Genomic DNA, 22,182 nt, shown 5'->3' with positions numbered 1-22,182 from the left:
TTTTTGTATTGAATTTTTATTATAAATATAGATAAATATAAGTTACAAATATAAATCATCAAACTTCTCAAAGTTTGTAGGTAACATGGGGAAGAGAGAGAAGGTTGAAAAATGTTTTACTTTCTCAAAATATCTTATACCTTGTTGGGTCTATCCCAGGGTTAGATTCTGATGACAGTTCCTCCACTCAACAGCTATGTATAAGTACTTTTTTTAAATTTTGAAAGCAAGACCCAGCAGTTGTATAAAAGGTAAACCCAACTCCCTTCTATGAAGTGTACCCAGGGCACAAAAAAGGAAATATGCAAATAATAAACACTAAAAGAAATCTAGTTACTATAGAGTTGAGAGGAGGAAACAAAAATTGGAAGGACCTACAAAAGAGAAAGAATTAAATAAGATATTTGAAGGGTTGTAATTCTTCACAGAAATAGTAAGAAGAACACTGCAGTGAGGAATAGTGCCTGCCATAACCTCCTAACACACCTAAAATTCTCCTCTAGAGTAACTTATGTTTTAAATGTCTGGCACCCATAACATTACTATTTAATTTAGGTATAGATCTTGCTTGTAAATCCTTTATGCTATTTATATAAGTGTTTTTTATACGTTTTTATTCTATGGACTAGTGAAAACAGAACTTGAGTTGACATGCTCTCACTGATAACTAAGAGGTCCGGACATCATTCTATATTAACCTTTTATAGGTTTTCCTGAGACAGTGAAAAGCTGTTGAAGTGCAAACAAGGGGAGTGGCATATCACCGTACAGGCGGTTTATAATATTGCCTGCACTAAGTAAATTGTCACTGTCACTGTCCTCCCGTTGTTTATCGATTTGCTCGAGTGGGCCCAGTAATGTCTCCATTGGAGACTTTGTTGTTACTGTGTTTGGCATATCAAATACATCACGGGTAGCTTTCCAGGATCTGCCGTGCGGGCGAGATACTCTCGGTAGCTTGCCGGGCTCTCCGAGAGGGGTGGAGGAATCGAATTCGGGTCGGCCATGTTGGCCGCGTGCAAGGCAAATGCCCTATTGCTGTACTATCGCTCCAGCCCAAGTAAATTGTGAAGAGGCAAAAATATTTGACCACTCACCAGATCTGGAGGGCCTATTGTGTACTAGATACTATTCTAGTAACTGTGAAAGAGCCCATGGATAAAATTTCATAGACTTCTAAAGCAGAAATAGAATATACATTTATAATAAAAATTTTACATATAAATGTTCAGATATAAATATTATGTACCACTCCAGAATCCAGGTATAGGTATAGCTTAATAATAACATTTTTGCAAACATGCCTTTAAAAGAAGAAGCAACCCAAAATTATATTAACAGTGTTACATCAGTGATATTTGAGAATGTATAGATCTAGATGGAAATTACTTCTAATTTCAGGCTCATCTTACTATTCTTGAAGTAGTTTTACTTTGTTCCTTCTCTTTTAAAGTGTTAACTTTAAATGCTGCTATAGCAATTAAGTGTCTTTACTTTTGTTCTTTTCATTCCAAAACCTCACCTTAATATGCTCACGCTTTATATGCCATTATTTCTCTATATTTCTTTTTCTGTTTTTTTAATTTATTTTTTGAATCAACAGTTACAAAGCTTTCAGATTTAAGTATCGGTCACACAATGATCAAACACCTATCCCTTCACCAGTGCATATTTTCCACCACCAAGAACCCCAATATACCCCCCCATGCCACCCTTCCCCATGCCTGTGAGGCAGATGATTTCCATTTAACTCTCTCTCTACTTTGATCACATTCACTATTTAGACAAAAGATGCACCATTATTATTTGGAATTTCCCCCCAACAATCAAACCTGCTGAAACGGCATCATGAAATAATTTGTTTTCTATTGCTGGTTATGAAGACCATACAATGTCTGCATTCGTGTGATTTTGGATCTCTGATATTTTACTAATTAAGTCTGGGGGAATTTCTGCTAAAAGCCAAATAGTTCTGAGATTTCTTTGTGTTTCTCTGGGTCCATGGCCATGACAGAGAGCTGCTTGTGGGTCAACTCGTGGTCTCGGCAGGGCAAGAAGGACGTGCCGGTTCCATCCCCCATCCCATTCCATGAGGCTGAAGTTGCCCCGTCACCGCTGGTTCATACCTGGCTGTCCAATAAGCTCCGAGGTGGCAGCCACCATGCTGCTGGGGACGGGGGGTGGTGGAAGAAACACCCTTTCCCTCCTGGGGTGGGGGGCACAGTGCCATAGCTTACTGCATAGTCCATTCACATTTCTGCCAGAAGCTGCTGGGTTCCGAATTAGGTCCCTGTGTCTCTGGGGCCATGGCCGTGCTGGAGAGCCGCTCGTGGGGGGCAACTCTTGGTCTTGGCAGGACAAGAAGAAACTATTTCTCTATATTTCTCTATCCAATAGTTTATGCTTCCTCTTTTACAGAGAAAAGGGGACTGGTCTGCTTCCACTTTTTCTTCCATCCCTATAAGCATATCTGTTACACTTACCCTTACCTTCTTCCCCCTGCCATCTTTGTTCATGTTGTTTGTTCTAAGACTTTCTTTCCCAATTTCCCCAGTGGATTAACCTGAGATACCTTCATATCTTACAAGATGCTTATATATGTTTCAATCTTGAGACCTATTTGGGGAGCATTATATCCAGATCTGTAATAATTCTATAGTGAAATTACCTATTTCTTTATCAATGTTTTTCTACCCTCTACCCACATATTTTTTTTTAAATAACCAAATTTCTAATCTAAGAGTCGTGCATTTCACAGTAGGTGTAAACCTAACTAACATAATACTATTCCACCTATTGTAATTGAACACTGCATTCTGTCCTAATCTCAAATAAGTTAGTGTTGTTGCTTGCTAATTCACGTTTTCAGAATATGAGGTATTTGACTCCACCCCCAGGTTTTAAAGTAGGTGATAGGAGTATTTATTAAATTCATGAAATTAAAAAGTTCCCCACTAAAAATCCAAATCTAAACAAGTAAATACTTCTATGTGTTTGGAAGTTTGGATGCTCTGTTAAAGGACACAATGAATACACACAGAAGCATGAAGGGACTTTAACTGTATAGCCAGCATCTGATGAGCCATCAACATCTTAGGAAGAAGTCTGATAATAAAAAAATGATATATACATAAACAGCATACTTTAAATGGTTAACATGGCAAATAGGATAAATTGTGTGATATATGAATATAATATATATTACAACCTTTTAAATGACATAAGTAAAATGAGGACCCTCTAGGGTAGAAGCAGCAGAAAACAGGATTTCAGTGTGATGGGAATACAGGTGACAACATATGTAAGTAAGGAAAGCAAAGAAAAGATAAGAAGTTGAATTAATTTATGATCAGGTAATAATATATGAGAAAAAGCCCTTTCTTAAAATTATGGGCTACTGGGAAATAGATCTGTACAAAAATTATTTCATGCTGTCTGAAGATTATAGATGAGCTTGGTTACTGGGTGAAGAAGATCACCAATTCTAACACAGTGCTGATAAAATATTTTAAATTTGTCTTGTAGATAGCCCATTTGGTCTCCTGGAGATAACAGAAGAGTTGTCCAACTACTCTCTGTCCATTATTAGGTTAGCTGTGTTCTGGGCTCCTTCAGGTGTGTTATGAGCAAGGAATAATAGTTTCAAAACAAAGTAGCAACATACACTACAAAATGAAAATTTGGCAAAATCAGTTTCTCTTATTGTTCTATCTTCTCACTTAGACTCTTACTATGTTATTTTCTTTCTTTTGATACTTACAATTAATACTTACAATTTACAGAAACCTAGATAGACTGTATGTCCTCAAAAAAAAAACCCGTAAGAAGAGAATGTGACCACTGACAGTTGCATTCTGTGCCAGATGGGGCCACAGTTGCTGAAGAGGATAGGTGACCTTTATCCTTGAATAATTACATATGTTCACATTTTGAAATATAATTTTAGTAATATAATACTCTCTTGAGATAGTTACCATGCCTAGCATTTACATATGAAGTTGAACTAGAACTCAGCTTCTCTGAAACAAATGAACAAATAAAAACTTAGTGTTTCCTTCCAAAGATAGGGAGGCCATTTCTATTTCTGCTCCATTTGTTTGTTCCTCTTCTTGATTATTTTGCGTTTTTTTCTTTTTTGGAAGAGGCGGGTTTCTGGGTCATACCTTGTAGTTCTCAGAGGCTATTCCTTGCTCTCAGTTCAGGGATCATTTCGAGTGGTACTTGGGCACCGAGTGCAGTGCGAGGGATTGAATTAGGACCAGCCACTTGCAAAGCAATTCCCTTAACCCATGTACTATTTCTCTGGCCCCGTATATTAGGTTTCTAAGTTTTGTTAGCTTTTTGCAATTCTATAAATTGAATCTGTGAGTCATGTCCACAACTGACTGCTACGACTGAGCCACAACTTTACCCTCTGGATATTGCTCTCATTAGCTCATGTTGGAACATAAATGAATTTTCTGTGTTATTCTGAGATACTTTTGCATGGAAATATATTTGAAAAATCAATAATATTAAACTCACAGAATCTGAGTAAATAGGAGGTTAGACTTCAAAGAATTTGAACAAAGAGGAAATAATATGAAAGAGCAATCTGTACTTATTAGAATATATGTGGTTAAACAATAAGTTCTTTCCACAGAGACAAATGCCTATTTTATAGGCAAAGACCTAAAAAAATTATATGCATGGCTGGGTTATATGCTTTACTGTCACAACCTATTAGTGAAGTGGAATTTAAACAGTGGCCAGGGTGAACTTTTTTTTTAATGGTAACCAAATACTCGTTTGCCTGCCTAAAATCCTCTCAATAACTTACCTTCACTTCAAAAATAAAATCATACTCCTTAAATAGCGTTGGCTACTGGACTGATCTCAATCTTCGATCTTCTGACCTGACTCCTCCAGGATGCTACAACCATGTTGGCTGTGTTCTGTCTCTTAATGATTCCCAAAGTATTCTTGACTCAGGGCTTTTCATCTAAAGATGCGGAAAGTTGACTATAGACTAAACATGATTGTCACCCATTGCCTCTTTTGCAAACCATAACACCCAATAGGAGAGAGAGAACAAAAGGAATGCCCTGCCACAGAGGCAGAGTGAGATGGGGAGGATGGGGAGTGGGAGGGATACTGGGATCTGTGGTGGTGGGAAATGGGCACTGGTGGAGGGATGGGTAATTGATCATTGTATAATTAAAACCCAAGCACAAAAATTTGTAAGTCTTCAACTGTACCTCATGGTGTCTCACTAATAAAAATTTTTTAAAAAAGAAAAAAAACAAAAAAAAAGTTTTATTAATCATAAAAAAAATATTAGCCATTTTGTATGGACACAGTAAGAGATACATTAAGCTTATTGTGTGGCCCTCCTGGGGACATCTCGTTATAGATCCCAGACTACAGTGCTAAGGCCAGATTAGTCTTTCCTAACCCTAAGCAGGGTCCTAATCCAGTTGTTACTCTTTGGATCATGACAGAATTTGTCCATGACCATGCTCTTAACTTATAGTTAAGTATTATGGATTTTGGCCTGGCCCATTTCAATGCCAGGGTAGCTCACAGCTTGCCCTGTGTCCATCCAGCCCCTTGTTGGGACACTGCTTTTGGGGTACTAGGAACTAAGGGCAACTGAGGCTTTAGTCAAGAAAACATACCCAGGAATGAATACTATTCCGAGTCAGTTAACTCCCAAGAAAAGCATAGCATTGTCTTCTTGTATCTGTACAAAAAGGACATTGCTCTGAAGTAAATTATGCAAAGGGAAAAGCAATATTTCACTTACAAATACAAATCAACAGAGTCTGATTTGGAATAAAGGTGATTTACCAGTTGGGGAAGCAGAGCACAGAGAAGAGGTTAAAGATAAATGCACAGGAATGGGAGTGCCTAGGGAGCACTGTGATGGGTGTAACCCAGTAAACCTAAGCTTTCTGTGGGAGAAAGGACAAACCAATGCTATTCTACAGATCATTATTTTGAAGAATATTACTGTGATGAATTTATTTCATTTTGTGTTGAGTTCCTGAAGAATAGGAATTACATATGCTGTCTCTTAATTGTATTTATTTGTATTTATTAGTTTCTGTTCTGGACTGGTGGCTTCTATTCTGGGAACACCTGCTGATGTCATCAAGAGCCGAATCATGAATCAACCACGAGATAAACAAGGAAGGTAGACACAGAAAGTCTTTAGTATTCATATATCTGAAAATCTGTAATAATAATGTTCCTTAAAGATTTTTTCTCTGTTATTAGAAATATATTTGTGTGTTTATGTGTTCAACCAGGAAATTATTTTCATGCAATTATCCACTCTTTGTCTACTGGAAAAATACTGTCTCTTCAGGGGAAATTAGTTTAGCTTAATGGTCAATAATGTTATTTAGACACATATTTTTTATTTAACTGTTTTTGAAAAAAATTCTCTTGACAATTTAAAGAACTCGTTCTTCAGACATAGAGAATTTGATTTATTATAAAACAGTATGTTTTCTCTGGAAGTGATCAGGTGAAGTGAATTCTAAGACCAAAGATGGGATGAAGGGTCAATCTTGAACATATTAACCTTATGCTTAAAAGAAAGTATTATTTGTTCTAAACAAGAAGAAGGTAGTTTACACATAGGAATTTTCTATAGTAAAGGTAAAGGTAAAGGCCCTCCCATTGTTCATCGATTTGCTCGAGCGGGCCCAGTAACATCTCCATTGGAGACTTTGTTGTTACTGTGTTTGGCATATTGAATACATCACGGGTGGCTTGCCAGGCTGTGACGTGTGGGCGAGATTATTTGTTCTAAACAAGAAGAAGGTAGTTTACATATAGGAATTTTCTGTAGAATATTCTTAATTTATTAATACATCAGAAATTTAACAGAATTGTCTTGTTTCTTTTTTAGGGGACTTTTATATAAATCATCAACTGATTGTTTGATTCAGGCTGTTCAAGGAGAAGGATTTATGAGTTTATATAAAGGCTTTGTACCATCATGGCTGAGAATGGTAAGGTTTGATTTTTCCTTCCTTTCTTTTTGTTTTCTTTGTACTTAAATTAAAGTATGTAAACAGTTTCCCTTTTCTGTTTTGTGTGGTTTTATATCTCATGCTTTCTCTTACCATTCCTCAATTTCATATTGCCTTCTTTTTTGATAGATTAAAGTAAAATAATTCAGTTACATCTAAAAAATAGGTTGATTTTCTGTTGTTATAATGATAATATATAGTTTCCCTGCAGTGTAAACCTTAGTAGTATGTTTAGTCAAAATATTTTGGGACAGGTGTACAGGTGTACTAGACCATATCTGTTAAATTGTTATTGCTTCAAACAAATGTTATACCAAACACTTCATTTCCCATTGTTACAAGCACTGCCCAGGGGGCTCCTGGCTGTCTTTGGTGTACTGGGCAATGTGGCCCAATGCTGTGAACAATTGCTGTGGTACCATTTAGGCTCAGTGATATTAAAGTCCACTACAGCTACACCCACAGGTTCTTTGGCAGGGGGTGGTAGAGTTAGGCCATGCAGGGTCAGGATTCAGATTCAGGTCCTGTGCACACAAATTGTGTACCCCTCACCCCTGAAAAATCTCTCTCGTCTCTGAATTATAGTTTTATTGAAGTGAATGAAGATATATAATCAGACAGACTTATTTAAATAACATAGAAAATATAATAAAAACAAGGTACTCAGGTATTTCATAGATTAGAAAATACTTTAAAGCATCAATGATTTACAGATTTAGAAATTTAAATAAGCAACACTTTGCACAATATAATAAAATTGAGTACCTCCCTTGTGCAAAGTCTAAAAGGTGAAAGGAACATGACTAGATAAGGCTGGCCAACGTTGTGTTGCTCTTTTTTATAGATTAACTCACTGAATTCTCCCAGTGGTCTGTTTAATAGATTATAATCATCTCTCTCTTCCACAAAGGAGAAAGCAAGTTTAAAGAGCCAAAGTAACTTGACCAGATTAGCTGATAATTAACTCATGGGGTCAGAGCACCAAACTCTAGAGGCAGTCTTAACTCTTAAGGACATAATAGTCTGCCAGTGATTATGAACAAAATGCTGTGTGAACAAAGAAAGTAAAATAACTTTACTAAATTTTACTAATTTTAGTAAAATGGCTTTACTAAAGAGTAGGGGAAAGAGAACTTCTTAAATATTTGATCCGATCTGTGAAGGATCAGTGAGGTTTGTCAAAAAAGTATGATGGGATAATGAAGTATCTTGAGTATGATAAACTGAGTTCACGTATGAACTCAGTTTATTAGGAGAACTGAAAATTCAATGTGGCTGCAGAAACAGTCCTCAGAGAGAAGGTTGTTTGAGAGAAGTCTAGAGTAGTGATTTCTCAGAGAGGAGACAGAGAAATCTAGAGTAGCAGTTCCTCAGAGAGGAAGCTGTTTTAGAGAAATCAAGAGTAGTTTTGTTTGTTTTGTTTTGTTTTGTGTTTTTTTAATTGAATCACTGTGAGATAGTTACAAAGCGTTTATCATTGAGTTTCAGTCATACAGTGATCAAACACCCATTCCCTCCATCAGTGTAACTTTCCCACCACCAATGTCTCCAGTATCCCTCCCACCATCCCCACTCCATCCCACCCTCTGCCTCTATGGCAGGCACTTTCCATCTTGCTCTCTCTTAAAGTAGTGGTTTTCAGCCACTTTTCCATGGATTGGCACTAGTCCAAATAAATATCCTGCTTTTCAATGGCCCACAGGAAAAAAGAAGATCAAAGAACACTGTTTTACCAGCTATCACCATTCTATCTCCTAAATATTGATGCTATTTTCTTTGGTTCAAGCTGAATTCAAGTTATTGTTGTTACCTCTCTCCTCTGGGCTGGAGCAATAGCACAGCGGGTAGGAGTTTGCCTTGCACGCAGCCAACATGACTGACCCAAGTTCGATTCTCCGCCCCTCTTGGAGAGCCCGGCAAGCTACTGAGAGTATCTCACCCGTTCAGCAAAGCCTGGCAAGCTACCCGTGGTGTATTCGATATGCCAAACACAGTAACAACAAAGTCTCACAATGGAGACGTTAGTGGGCCCGCTCGAGAAAATCGATGAACAATGGGAGGACAGGACAGGACAGGACAGGACAGGACAGGACAGGACAGGACCTCTCTCCTCTATTATGATTCCTGGCCTTCTTAACCCTCATGTGCAGAGCTCATCAAGCCAGAGCTCACTCTCAGGGGCAATATGGCCTTTCTTGATTGAGAGTCTGCCTTCCTCTGTCCTTGCTCTATGTAGCACTCCCCTAAGTCTGCCTTCACTTGCTAGGTTTTTTTTTCTTTTTGGGTCACACCTGGCGATGCACAGGGGTTACTCCTGGCTCTGCACTCAGGAGTTACTCCTGGCAGTGCTCAGGGCACCATATGGGATGCTGGGAATCGAACCCGGGTTGGCCGCATGCAAGGCAAACGCCCTACCCTCTGTGCTATCTCTCCAGCCCCTTACTAGGTTTTCTTAATTTTCCTGAACTCATGTTCTTTGTCTGCTCCAGCTATTTCCTCTACCCTGAGGGTTCTTTTCTGCCTTTAGTGCCTTGCTAAGTCTGATTCGTTCACTAAATCTCAGTTCACAAGCCCATTCTCTAGGAAGAAGTTTTTAAAGATTAGGTTGAGAAGAACCCTATGGATGAAGTTTAGTAGTTGAGATGTAACCCTGTACTTAGAAAGCAGCTACTTAAACATGAGAGTAATGTAGTTAGATTTGTTTGGGGACAAGATTGCTTTGGCAACAATGTAGAAAACACTTTGAAAAGTAGGATTTGGATAGAGAGATAGTAGAGTGGGCAGGGCTCTTGCCTTGCAAGTGACCAACCTGGATTCCATCCCTGGCACCCTATATGATTCCTAGAGCACCATCAGGAGTGATCTCTGAGCTCAGAGCCAGGAATAAGTCCAGAGCAATCCAAGGGGTAGGTCTAAAACCAAAAGAAAAGAAAAATGAAAGAAAGGTAGAGCACAAAAAAATAAGTTTTGAGTAGACTGATCCTAGGGACATTATGTATAGTGAGGGAAAAAGGGAAAAATGTTGATGTTTCTAGTGTGTGAATACACTAGAAACTATGATGATGCATAAGTACAATGATAAAAAACCAAGGGCAAAGAACTTAGAGAACATCCATGTATATAGGAATATGGAAACCACTTAACACTACTCTTTTTTCTTTATACGAGACTTATAAAATACGTGTGACATACACACACTCACAAAAAAGTATGTAATATGTGATGAGCACTATGTTGTTTAACTATTCTTTTTAGTCTTACAGAAACAGTAAAATGTGTGGCATTTATCATTTTTCAGATGAGAAAACTGGTTTTTGAAATATGCTTATGTTCAGAGCAAGTATGGGGTAGAGCAGGGAACTGACAGTAGATTTATTCAACTCTAAACCCATGCTCTCAATTAACATAGCATATCATATTTTTACGGAACATTTTAAAGTTTAAAGAAAATAAACTGGCTTTTAAAGGAAAAGGTTGAATCATTATCAATAATAACCAGGGTAGTATGAATGACCATAGTGCATCACTCTGAGCTTTGAAACCTAACTTTGAACTTTCCAAATTTTCCTTGAAAATGTGGACTAATTTCAGCTAATATCATTAAAATCAATTAAATTGCACCACCTTTTTAGCTCATTCATTCATATTGACAGAAACAGTTTGCAAGTGATTCAGAGGTTGAAGTCCTCTGCATTGTGTGCTCACTTCTAAATTCAAGCTAGTAAATAGGGAACCAGATTATAATTTTTAAAACATTGCTTGCTAAACACAGAATAGTATAGGAATTTACTTGTAAACTGGATATTGTTTAAGTATATCAGTTTATGCCAAGGGTGTAATTTTAGGTGTTCAGTTTCACAATAGTAGGCACAGAAAAGGACTTCATGCTTTTTTCTCCAGTAATTATAACAAGAGGCAGACCAAAGAACACAAAATGAATTCATACACACTTGGAAAATTTTTGAAGTTATAACTATATCAGGGAGGAAGAATTTTGTAAACATGTGCTATCCACATGTTGCTCTGCACAGAGGTTCAATATCTACATTTATACACTACTCATGTTATTTGACTATGTAACCTCCCTCTTCTATTCAAAACCCAGTCAACTCATTCCCAATGTCTTTTATATATAGGTATTCCCAATGCCTCCTAACTTACTTTGCAAAATCCCTGATTAATGTTCATTTCATTTGCATTTAGCTTAGTTACTATGTCATTAATATGACAAAGGAGTCAATTACCAGTCATAAGAATGATTCTGTGGTTCATTCTTAATTAAAGTCTTTGTTCCTTGATCTGATTGCTGTTATACCTTGGGTTCAGTTCATTTTTATTGTCACAGGAACATGGCATTGTCACATTCTGAATTTTGTCTATATATTCACACATTTAAGTTACTAAGTTCTTTTAAATTCATTATTTAGTAAATTTTTAGTCTACCAAAATAACACACTCAATATTTCCAAACACTTTTGACATCCACATTGCTTACAGACATAAACTCTCTAAATACGTTTAATGATTGCTTAAGCAATTAGATTGATCTCTAGTATGGGAGAATTTCTTTCTGATTAATATCACCTATTTGCCAAACAAGAAGTTGATTGAAGACACCCATACTGATTTTTACTTTAGATTTACTCTGATTTTTCTCTGTGAGTTTAATATTTATATTTTCTATTGTTGAGTAACCTTCATCTTTTTCTAGTTCACTTAAGTACCAGTACACCTTCATTTAAACTAGTCAAGTGTTCACAAGCTGGAAGGTCTTTTTTCTATTTAATATGAATTTTTATACCATTTATTGTGGCCCATAATACCACATTAATGTTGACAGTTTCATAACCCATCAAAGAATAATCTTTCATCATCTTCACTTTCAATAATTAGTGCCTCTTTGTCATGTTCTCTATACAAACCTTTTGTACATCCCAGCCTAGAATTCAGGTATAAAAAGTGCTACTCTTTTAGCAAGTACTACCTGAGTAAAAAGAATATAAAAATGGAAGTCAGAAGCCTATGTTCTAAGCTCTATACCATGCTGACAAGCATTTAATTGGTATTTGTTTTGTTTGGGGGGCCACTCCCAGCAGTGCTTAGCAGTTGGCTCTATACTCAGGAATCACTCCTGGTACGCTCAGGAGTCCAAATGAGATGCTGGGAATCAAACCCAGGTCAGCTGTGTGCAAGGCAAGAGCTTTACCTGCTGTGCTAGCTCTCTGACCCCATTAATTATTAAGACTCAGTCTTTTTTATCTATAAAAGGGAGATAATAATCTTTCTTTTCTATTCTAAATTCTCCAGAGATATTTCTGAGAAATATAATATGGAAATGCTTTGATAATTATAATTTGCTTTACAGAAATTAAATATCAAATTATGTTATCAGCCTAATTGACTTCAAGATGACTGTCATTTAAATATGTGTATATAGAGTATTTTGCATTGATTTGAAATATGCACTAACTTTTTTGATTAATCTTTCAGACCCCTTGGTCACTGGTGTTCTGGCTTACCTATGAAAAAATCAGAGAGATGAGTGGAGTCAGTCCATTTTAAATCCTTAAAGATCCAGTCCCTAAAGAGACAGTGGTCAGTATCACTGAAATTTGAGCATCTGCAACATACTCCCCCTATTCTTTCTACCTCTTTAGGAAGACACTCAAGAGACTCTGATTATAGGGGACGGCACTTTATTTTTCCCTGGAAAACCAACTTTTCTTTGACTCCTCTTTTTGTTCAAAAGTAATCAGGTTGGATCACACAAGGCCACCAAATGAGTTACCAAGCACATCATTTTCTAAAGAAGAATCAAATCCTGATCAAGTACTTATCTCAGGCAAGAAGATTTGGCCTTTGAGATACTATGCTATGCTGAAGAGCCTGCTTAAGGAGAAGTGGCAGGAAGGATACAACATCTCAGATCTGAAGTAGACAATAGAAATGTAGAAGAACATCTCTCTATAGTGTTAAAATGATATATAACCTGTTATGTCAGTATTTACAGTTTAAATTTGATAATTCACATTTCTGTTGTTAAAGCGCACATACTGTTCATTAGAGGGTGACATGAAAATTCATGAAATAAACATTTTGAGTTTCCCTAGTATTGGAGGAAGTTGATGTACCTTTTCTTATCTGGAGGATGAGAAAAAACAAGGTGATATGATGTTTGTATTTCAAGAAAAGTAGTGGCTTTCTGTCTTTGTCCCAACATTCAGTCTGATTTAATGGTTAATGTTCTACTACACATGGTAAGGACATCCTGACAGGCTCTGAATCTGGATGAATTGCACGGAAGCAATACGTACCTGGTTACATTATACTATTACAATTTGAACTTGTTACTAGCTCTCAAGAATATCAATATACTTTAAAAATTCCCTTTATTTGATTAAGGCTTAGGTAGCTAAATCCTTCTAAGAAAGTAACTTTAGTTCTCACCAGCCTTTCGGTGGCGTTTCAAAAGCTGACATCAAACTGAGGTGAAGTAAAAAATCTGACATCAAACAGGTGAAGTTAGCCTGAGATGAAGTTAGGGCTGATATGCAGCCTTTATTATCTTCTATTCCTTAACACTAATGACCCTAGAGAAAGAAACCCCAAAAACCTCAAAAGCTGTTTTAAGGCTGCATCTTAGCCAGTGTGACAAAGCTTTCTACCGAAAGTGATGAGCAAAAGTCATCTGTGATACACAGTTAGGTCTACAGTTACTGAATCAAATCTCATCTATTTTAGAAAGGTGAGAGGTTTCTTCAGATTTGTTTACATAACATGTGCCCCCCCCCAATTCAGATAGTTTCTGGCTGGGTGACTATAGTTAGAGTAGAGACCAACTGTCAAAACAGGAAAGCCGAAAAAGTTCATAACCAACAAAGATCTTGGAGCTAATCAAATAAAATTTGATATGATACATGTAATGTTGAACAGAAAAAAAAATGTTTACAAGTTGCACTAATGTCTAAATCACTGCCATTTTAAAAGAAGTATTCTTTTAAATAGATTTAATGTGATGTGATAATATGCAGTGATCTATTGCTTTTATATTGAATTTGCAGAATGTAGAATTAATCTCTTAAAATATTTAGGTAGTCTACTTTTTCAGTCATTTGTTGATATGTATAAAATCGAGTTGTTAAATATATTTAAAACAATATTCTGTACTTAAATTCCCAAATGTTTTGTATTGGAATCACTTGGGAAATTTTTGGTTTTAAGTGGTTTATAATTTCCAAAATTAAGAAAACTGGATCAACAAAATTATATGCAAACCAGGTCATGAAAAATTTTTTATTTAGCTTTATTTTTTAGGGGTTTAGATTAAAATCTGTTATCTGAATTCAACATGAATAACTGGATTTTTTTATAATCTGAAATGATCCTTTGGGATTATCTGGCTTAATCCTTTTATTTTATATGTTAATAAACGAGGCACAGAGAAGTCCACTTGTTCTGGCCAGCATTACTTAGTACAGTGCCAGTATAACGATATATAGATCTCCTGATTGTTACAACTGATAGTTAACTATATACTAATGAAGTACTGAGTGAATATTCGCCTTATGCCATCTTCTCAACAGCCCATTTCAGAATTTTCAGTCTTACAAAAACATTTTTCTTTATTGCAGTATACATTTTAATTTTGAATTGCCATTAGCATAAATTTTAGAGTGGAGTCAGCATGCTTCAGGTTGAATAGTAAGATCCTCCATAATCTGTCAAAGGTTATATATCCACCATATGTATATGTATATGTGTATATATATGTATACACACATCCCAGTACATTCAGACTTTTTAATTTAAGTCATATTCATTAATGTTCTTTGGAAATGTTTTATGTTCACCAACTTAAAATCATCTTGTTCCTCTCCAAAATAAAAAAGAATAAAAATGCAGTAATTATGTGTCCATAGTGAAAGTTTAACCGTTGCAATCACTTTTTTTTGTGATGCTGGGGATTAAACCCAGTAGTTCACACATGTGAGGCATGCATTCTGCCATTTAACAATATCCCTCATGTGATCAACATAAATTTTTATTATAAAGTGACAGGGATATTTATCAACTTTGTATGTATTATGTAGTTTCTAAATTTCTTATGCTCAGTGTCCACATTTTTCTCTTCTCAAATGACTTTTTCTCATTGAAAATAACTTTATGGTTATTTGTATGTGTAAATGAATTAGCTTATGTAAATAAAGAGAATAGGTCTTAAATTTGCTTTTACAAATAATGTTAATATTTGGTTTTGTCACTAGCGATAGTCCTACATATTTTTTTTATGTGAGGACTCTCATTAGTAGCATGTTTTTGCTTTTATAAAACAAAAATTTATAATCATATATTATGAATCAATTTCGTCTATTACTAATTTGTGACTGATAAAACCAGTCTGAAATTCATTTCAGTTTTCTAACAGAAAAGTTGATTTAGGAAGATTTTAATTTTTCAGGGGCTGGGGCACACCTGATGATGCTCAGGGCTTACTCCTGACTGCACTCAGGGATCACTCCTGGTGGTGTTCAGGGAACCATCTGGGGTGCCAGGGACAGAATCTGACACGTGTAAAGCAAACACCTTGTTTGCTGTACTATCACCCCAGGCCCCAGGGAGGTTTTAAATATGAAAAATTGTGCTGTTCCACCATTTTCAAATTGTCAAGTACAACCATTTGTCTAAAACTAAAATAATTCCACAAGTTCTTCTCTGTTCATGGAAAGGACCTTCTATAGGACGTTCACTGGGAAAATGTTTACATACAATATTTAGCTGGAAAACTTGGTGGGGGGTGATCCAATTAGGCCAGGTTTTTTAAAAGATAGTCAAATATATATTCTAAATACCTGGGAATGTGGAGGGATAGCGAAGCATGGATTCTAAAGATTGTTGTCTTATTGTAGGCTCGACTTCTGATAAGAATAGCATAACTGAGTCCCGTTAGTTCTTTTGATTTTCTCCTTTTTGTTATTATTATTTGTATAACATAATTATAGTAACATTAAAATAGATTTTGTTTTGGTTTTTGTCCACACCCGGCAATGCTCAGGCATTATTCCTGGCTCTGCATTCAGCAATTACTCCCGGGGTTGTTCAGGGGGGTTATATGGGATACTGGGGATGAACCCAGAGTGCGCCACATGCAACGAAAACACCCTTCCTGCTGTACTATCTCTCCTGCCCTAGACATTGATAATTTTTACATACTGTACCTCACCACCTAACCTCTAAAGTATCCAAGACCCTTTCCCATTATGTTACTTCTAGTCCACCTCTTCAGTCCACCCTCTACTACTACTTGTTAATGTGAATTTTGAAACGTATATTCTTTATAAAGGACATGCTTAGATTTTAGAATATTAGTTTGCATATACATGAAGAGGGCTATTATACTGAATATGGTTTTAAAATTTTGAATGGTCCCTTGGATTAAATTACTCATTTTTAAATTGGGAAAGTTATCCAAACCTTAAAGTGTAATACAATCTTAAATGGCTAGCTTGTCTCACTCCCAAATCCATCCTTCAAAGAGTGGCGGAGTCATCTTTCCTTAGACAATAGTGGCCGTGCTACCCCATATATTTAATTTTATTTGCTCCTTCTTCCATGCAAAATTAAAATTTAAATATATAATGATTATATACAAATAGTACTTAATACTTGTGTTTAAGTATACTTTTAGTAAATATACAAATATTTAATACAATATAGCAAAGACTCTCAATCTGTCTACAATTTAGTAACCTCTCCATTTTACCACATACTCTCTTCTCTACCTCCTTACAAATGCACTGCTCCATCTATTTCTCTGAAGATGCTCTTCAGGAAGCCTCTTGTCACGTCATCTAAACTTCCTACATCACCTCCATGCATTCATTCTCATTTTCATTGGTTGAATCCTACATTAGTATCTAGAACAATCACATACCACCTGATCTCTGAAGTCTCAATATTCTCAACATTCCCCATGTTCCATTCACTTTCTCTACTATGACTGCCAATATGGATGAATTTCTGCTGCTCTGTATAAGATGAACTGCTTGAAAGCTAGGATCAGGTAATACATTTCTATATCCTTTGTAAAGTTCAAAAATGGCTGTTACTGAATTTAGGGATTTATTGGGGAATTGAGGGGAAAAAAACATTTGTGTACACATGACTAAGGCATATGCTATTCTCCTACCTTTGGAATAAAGATGTTAGGTCAACAACACTTGATGTCATGGGATTCTTTACCATATACAGTAACTCAATTTTCAAAAGATCATGTGTGTTTAAACACATGCAATTATTATACTTTTAAGAATATAAGTTTAATAGCTATTCCACAGAAATCTAGAAGTTATACACTGGTTATAAATAATGCAATGAACTTATATTATTCTTCACTTCAGAGTGTATGGAAATAATATCACTATGTCGGTGCCACAAAATACATGTTTATCAAGTCCAGCGTTTAATTATTTCTAAACATTGAGGAGTACATGACTTTTTATCTCTCCCCATACTTTACCCCCAACAGGCTGCTGTGATTGTCAACAGCAGCAGGAGCCACTTTGAAGTTTTGATAAAAGCAGATGAAGATGCTTTAAGACGTCTGTTTGCTGAAAATATCTGGTAACAAACAGGAATTTAAGTGAGTAAATACAGTGTGTTATTGTGATTTTAAATAAATGCTTAAAAAATGTCTAATTGTCAAGATATTTGTTTTGTCCTAGCATGACTTTTGTCCTAGTGCATTTTATATTAAACTTGTAATAAGAATTCATACATAATTTTAAAACCAATCTGACTATCTAAATTGAAATCGAGAGTGGTTGAACTTAGGACATGAGATTTGAAATATGTTAACAAAAGTTGCTTATACACCATCACTCTAAACTTTATTTTATGGAGATTTTCCAATAACCCAGTTTTTCTTTGACAAAAATAGGTAATTAATCATTACAGTGAGTACTAGAAGAAGAAAATAAGAGTTTTACTACTTTATATGTTAGAAAATGGAATCTTTGTTGATACCAGGTTCTATTTATATTTTTATGATATCATTCCCTGCTGTTACTTATATATTTCATTACTGATTTTTGAGCCTCCATTGGCTTTTTCTCTGCTATCAAAATCTTAAATTTTGGTTCTTCAAGTTTATGAACTTAACCTTTCCCTCAATTTTCTTTCTTTAGGAAAATTCATATTTCTGTGATTCAGCTACTATACTTAGTCTAGCAAGTCCCAAACATGTAATAGGCATTCAAAAAATGGCAGATACTAACATTATCTACCTTTATGAATTTGTCTCTGGCTTCAGACATGTTTTCTCTATTGCCAACTTTATATCTCTACCAGTATAGACCACAGTTTTTGTGGGCTCAAATTTCCAAATATTAAATCAGTATTTTGAACCAATTCTTCTTACTCTTTAAAATGTACACTTACCTCAGGATCTTCTGCTCTATTATATATCCAGTACTGCAGCCAAGAAACCTCAAGGCCAGCTTACTTCTCATTATTTTTCAATACTTATTGAACAAAATGTTTACACTATTTTTTAATTAGAGCCAAGATCTCTTAAATTAAAAAAAAACATGAGCATCACTCTCATCTATTGGGATACTATTATTAAAAAGAGAAAATAGTAACAAGTATGGCAAGAATATGGAACACCTAAAACCTTGTGTTTTACTGTGCAAATGTAAAATAGTAAACTACTATAGCAAAACATTATGAAGGGTCACTGAAAAAATAAACATAAAATTACCATATACTCCAGCAATTCAACTTCTAGGACTATACTTCTCTGAATTTAGAGCAAAAAGGACTTGAATAGATATTTATATACAATTTTCATAGCAGCATTTTTCACATGGTCAAAGCACTCAATGTCAACTATGGATGATTGCCGAAATGGGAATATTTGCTATAAGCATACAATGTAATATTTAATAAAAATAAATACTGAGAGACATCATTGCCAGGGATGAATATTGAAAACATTGTTTAATATGGAACTATACAAATACAAATGGACATATATAATTCTACCTGTATGAGAATTTAATATACAAATAGGATACCTGGCTCTGGGAGATAATGAGAAATTAGTGATTACTAGGTACAGTTTTATTTTGAAATGCTAAAAAATTTCTACATATATTGGTAATAATTGCAAAAATACACACACACACACACACACACACACACACACACACACGGGAGTTTGCGGCCACACTCAGCTGTGTTGAGGGCTTACCCCTGGCTCTGGTCAGGGATCACTCTTGGCAGTGCCTGAGAGACCATATATAGTGCTGGGAGTTGAACTTAAGTTCACTGCATGCAAGGCTAGCACTAAACCCCTGCACTATCTCTCCAGCCCACAATGTAAACATATTTAACTGAACATGACACTAATCTATAAACTTAGAAATAGTAAAACCAGTGTTAGCAGGGATGAAGGGAAAAACAGGACCCTCATCCACTGCTGGTGGAATGTTGATCAGTCCATATTGTTTTTGCAAAACAATATGGAAGCTCCTCAAAAACTAGGAATTGATCTACCAGGTGACTCAGCAATTCTACTTCTTGGAATATAAACCAAAGGCCCTAAAAAACACCACCGAAAAGATAGGTGCACTCCTATGTTCACTGCGGCATTGTTCACAATATCCAAAATCTGGAAGCAACCCAAGTGTTCAAGAACAGATGATTAGATAAAGAAACTATGGTACTTATAGACAATGGACTGCTATTCAGCCATAAGAGAAGATGAAATAATGCTGCCATACGGGTGGATTTGGAGAGCACTTGGCTGAGAGAAGTTAGAAGGTGAGGGAACAGCATAGAATGATTTCATAGGTGGAGTATAAAGAAACTTTGTAGTGGAACAACAAATGACCAAAAAAAGTAATAGAAGCTAAGAATTTAAGTAACAGGTCTTCAGTAGGAAGCTTGCCAAAGGAGAGGTATGGGGAGGACAGGAATGGGAGGGAAGTACTGAAACAATGCGGAGGAAAAGAGCAAGAAGTGGTGCTGGAAGATGGTAAATTGTTATGCATAAAGCCCTATCAGTAACAGTACTGTAAACCACAGTGCCTAATAGGAAAAAAAAGTTTGTCATAAAGGTAGGCTTCAGGGTGGAGGAAAACTGAGGACATAAGTGGAGAGATGTGGACACTGGTGAGGTGATTGGTGTTGGAACACTGTAAGCCTGAGTCTCAATCATGAATAACTTTGTAAATCTCAGTGCACCAATTAAAAAAAATAGTGGTAAGATTTATATATATTTTATAAGGCATCTGGAAACATTTTTTAAAATTTTTATAGTGATGTGAAAATAGCAAATTTAATTCAACATTATAAAATTACATCTAACTGGAATTTATCACAAGAATATAACATTCAGAAATAAATCTAGAACTTAGAAGATAGCTCAGCAATCTGGGACATGTGTAAGGATCCAAGACCAGTAGGTGCCTGCCCCCAGTTCCTCCTAGTGTAGCCCTACCAGCCTCCGAGCAGAGTCCAATGTGGTCCTGGTGCCGTACCTCCAACAGCTCCACTTGGCATGACTGCTGGATCTGAAAAGCTCCAAATCGCCAGGACTGAGCATTTGAACCCTTTGGCCCTAATAATGAAATATCACTAGGCGTCAGACTTTCTTGACAGTCATTCCCCACTCCTCCCACCCCTGACCCCGGCCCCCCCACATAAACCCATTTATATTATCCACCTTAAAAAAAATTAACAAGCAAAAAAAAATAAAGTGTGTCATTTTAATATCCTTTTATTATAAAAATATCAAAAAATTAGGGAAATGACAGGCATTTCTTAAATTCAGTAAAAGAAATATAGGTAATTTTGTAGCTAATATTTTACTGGTGACAGACTGAAGGCTTTCTCCCTAAATTTGCATCAACACAAAAATATCCATTTTCACCATTTCTAATCAAAATTTTATTTGCAAGTTAGCCATATGATGAGGTAAAAAAGGAAAATAAAAGCCATGTATAATCAGGAGGCACAGAGCTACCATAATTGACAGATGATGTAACTGTACAAAATTCCCTGGAAAACTACCAAAATTTACTATAATAAATGAATCTTAGCAATCACAAGACATAAGTTCTATACATAAAAATATAATAGCAGTGAAAGTTGGAAATTAACGATAGAAGACCTCAATAAATGGAGTACACGTAACCCATGTCTATTAATTAAAAGACTTAATATAGACCAAAAATCAAACAGACTTCTACCTACAATACAAATCGTAATAAAAATCCCTATAGGTTGTCTTTATTTGAAGAAAGTGGCAAGTATATTATAAATACATATGGAACTACGGTCACGGTCACAGTCCTCCCATTGTTCATTGATTTGCTTGAGTGGGCCCAGTAACATCTCCATCGTGAGACTTCTTGTTACTGTGTTTGGCATATCGAATACATCACGGGGAGTTTGCCAGGCTTTGCCGTGTGGGTGAGATACTCTCGGTAGCTTGCCGGGCTCTCTGAGAGGGGCGGAGGAATCGAACTCGGGTCGGCCATGTTGGCTGTGTGCAAGGCAAACGCCCTATCGCTGTGCTATTGCTCCAGCCCTATGGAACTACAACATTAAAAAATAAAAAAAAAAACATGAAGAGGCAGAGATGCCTCCAGACCCCACACCAAACTGAATCTCATATTCAGGGCACACTGGAGAGGGCGGGTGAGCCCACCATCCAACCAAACAGAGCCCTAACCACTGAAAACTCCACACTCCAATCGCCACCATGCTCAGGGCCAGACTCCACATTTCAGGACAAGCCTTATCCAGGTTTGCAGGTTTTGTGACCAAAATCTCCAGGCTTTCACAGAGTCGGGTATGGGCTACTTCACCCAATCTCCCTGTTCTGGGAACATGGCAGTCACAGCCATGAACTGTCTCTGATGCCATATAAGCTCATTAACCACCCTGTCACTGTCACTGTCCTCCCACTGTTCATCAATTTGCTAGAGCGGGCCCAGTAACGTCTCCATATTGACAGTTGTTACTGTGTTTGGCATATCGAATACGTCATGGGTAGTTTGCCAGGCTTTGCCGTGCGGGTGAGATACTCTCAGTAGCTTGCTGGACTCTCAGAGAGGGGTGGAGGAATCAAACTAGGGTTGGCCATGTTGGCTGC

At 36.4% G+C, this 22,182-nt stretch overlaps 1 protein-coding gene across 5 annotated transcripts in view; it reads left to right on the top strand.

The window, feature by feature from the left end:
• Positions 1 to 17,711, top strand: part of SLC25A27 (solute carrier family 25 member 27) — a 32,028-nt gene extending 14,317 nt beyond the window's left edge. For 3 of the 5 annotated variants that reach the window (XM_056125913.1, XM_056125918.1, XM_056125917.1), the window contains 3 exons: positions 6,083 to 6,175; positions 6,899 to 7,001; positions 12,513 to 14,932. In XM_056125913.1, the coding sequence (XP_055981888.1) occupies positions 6,083 to 6,175; positions 6,899 to 7,001; positions 12,513 to 12,584 (268 nt within the window). In that variant the 3' untranslated portion in view covers positions 12,585 to 14,932. Of the gene's footprint in view, positions 1 to 6,082; positions 6,176 to 6,898; positions 7,002 to 12,512; positions 14,933 to 17,547 lie in introns of those variants that run through there. The other 2 variants (XM_056125915.1, XM_056125914.1) reach the window with 2 other exon arrangements.
• Positions 17,712 to 22,182: the final 4,471 nt, after the last annotated feature.

Source organism: Sorex fumeus, unplaced genomic scaffold, assembly GCF_029834395.1.
Source record: "Sorex fumeus unplaced genomic scaffold, SorFum_2.1 ptg000061l, whole genome shotgun sequence".
NCBI lineage: Eukaryota > Metazoa > Chordata > Mammalia > Eulipotyphla > Soricidae > Sorex > Sorex fumeus.
This window is presented reverse-complemented; position numbering and strand designations above follow the sequence as displayed.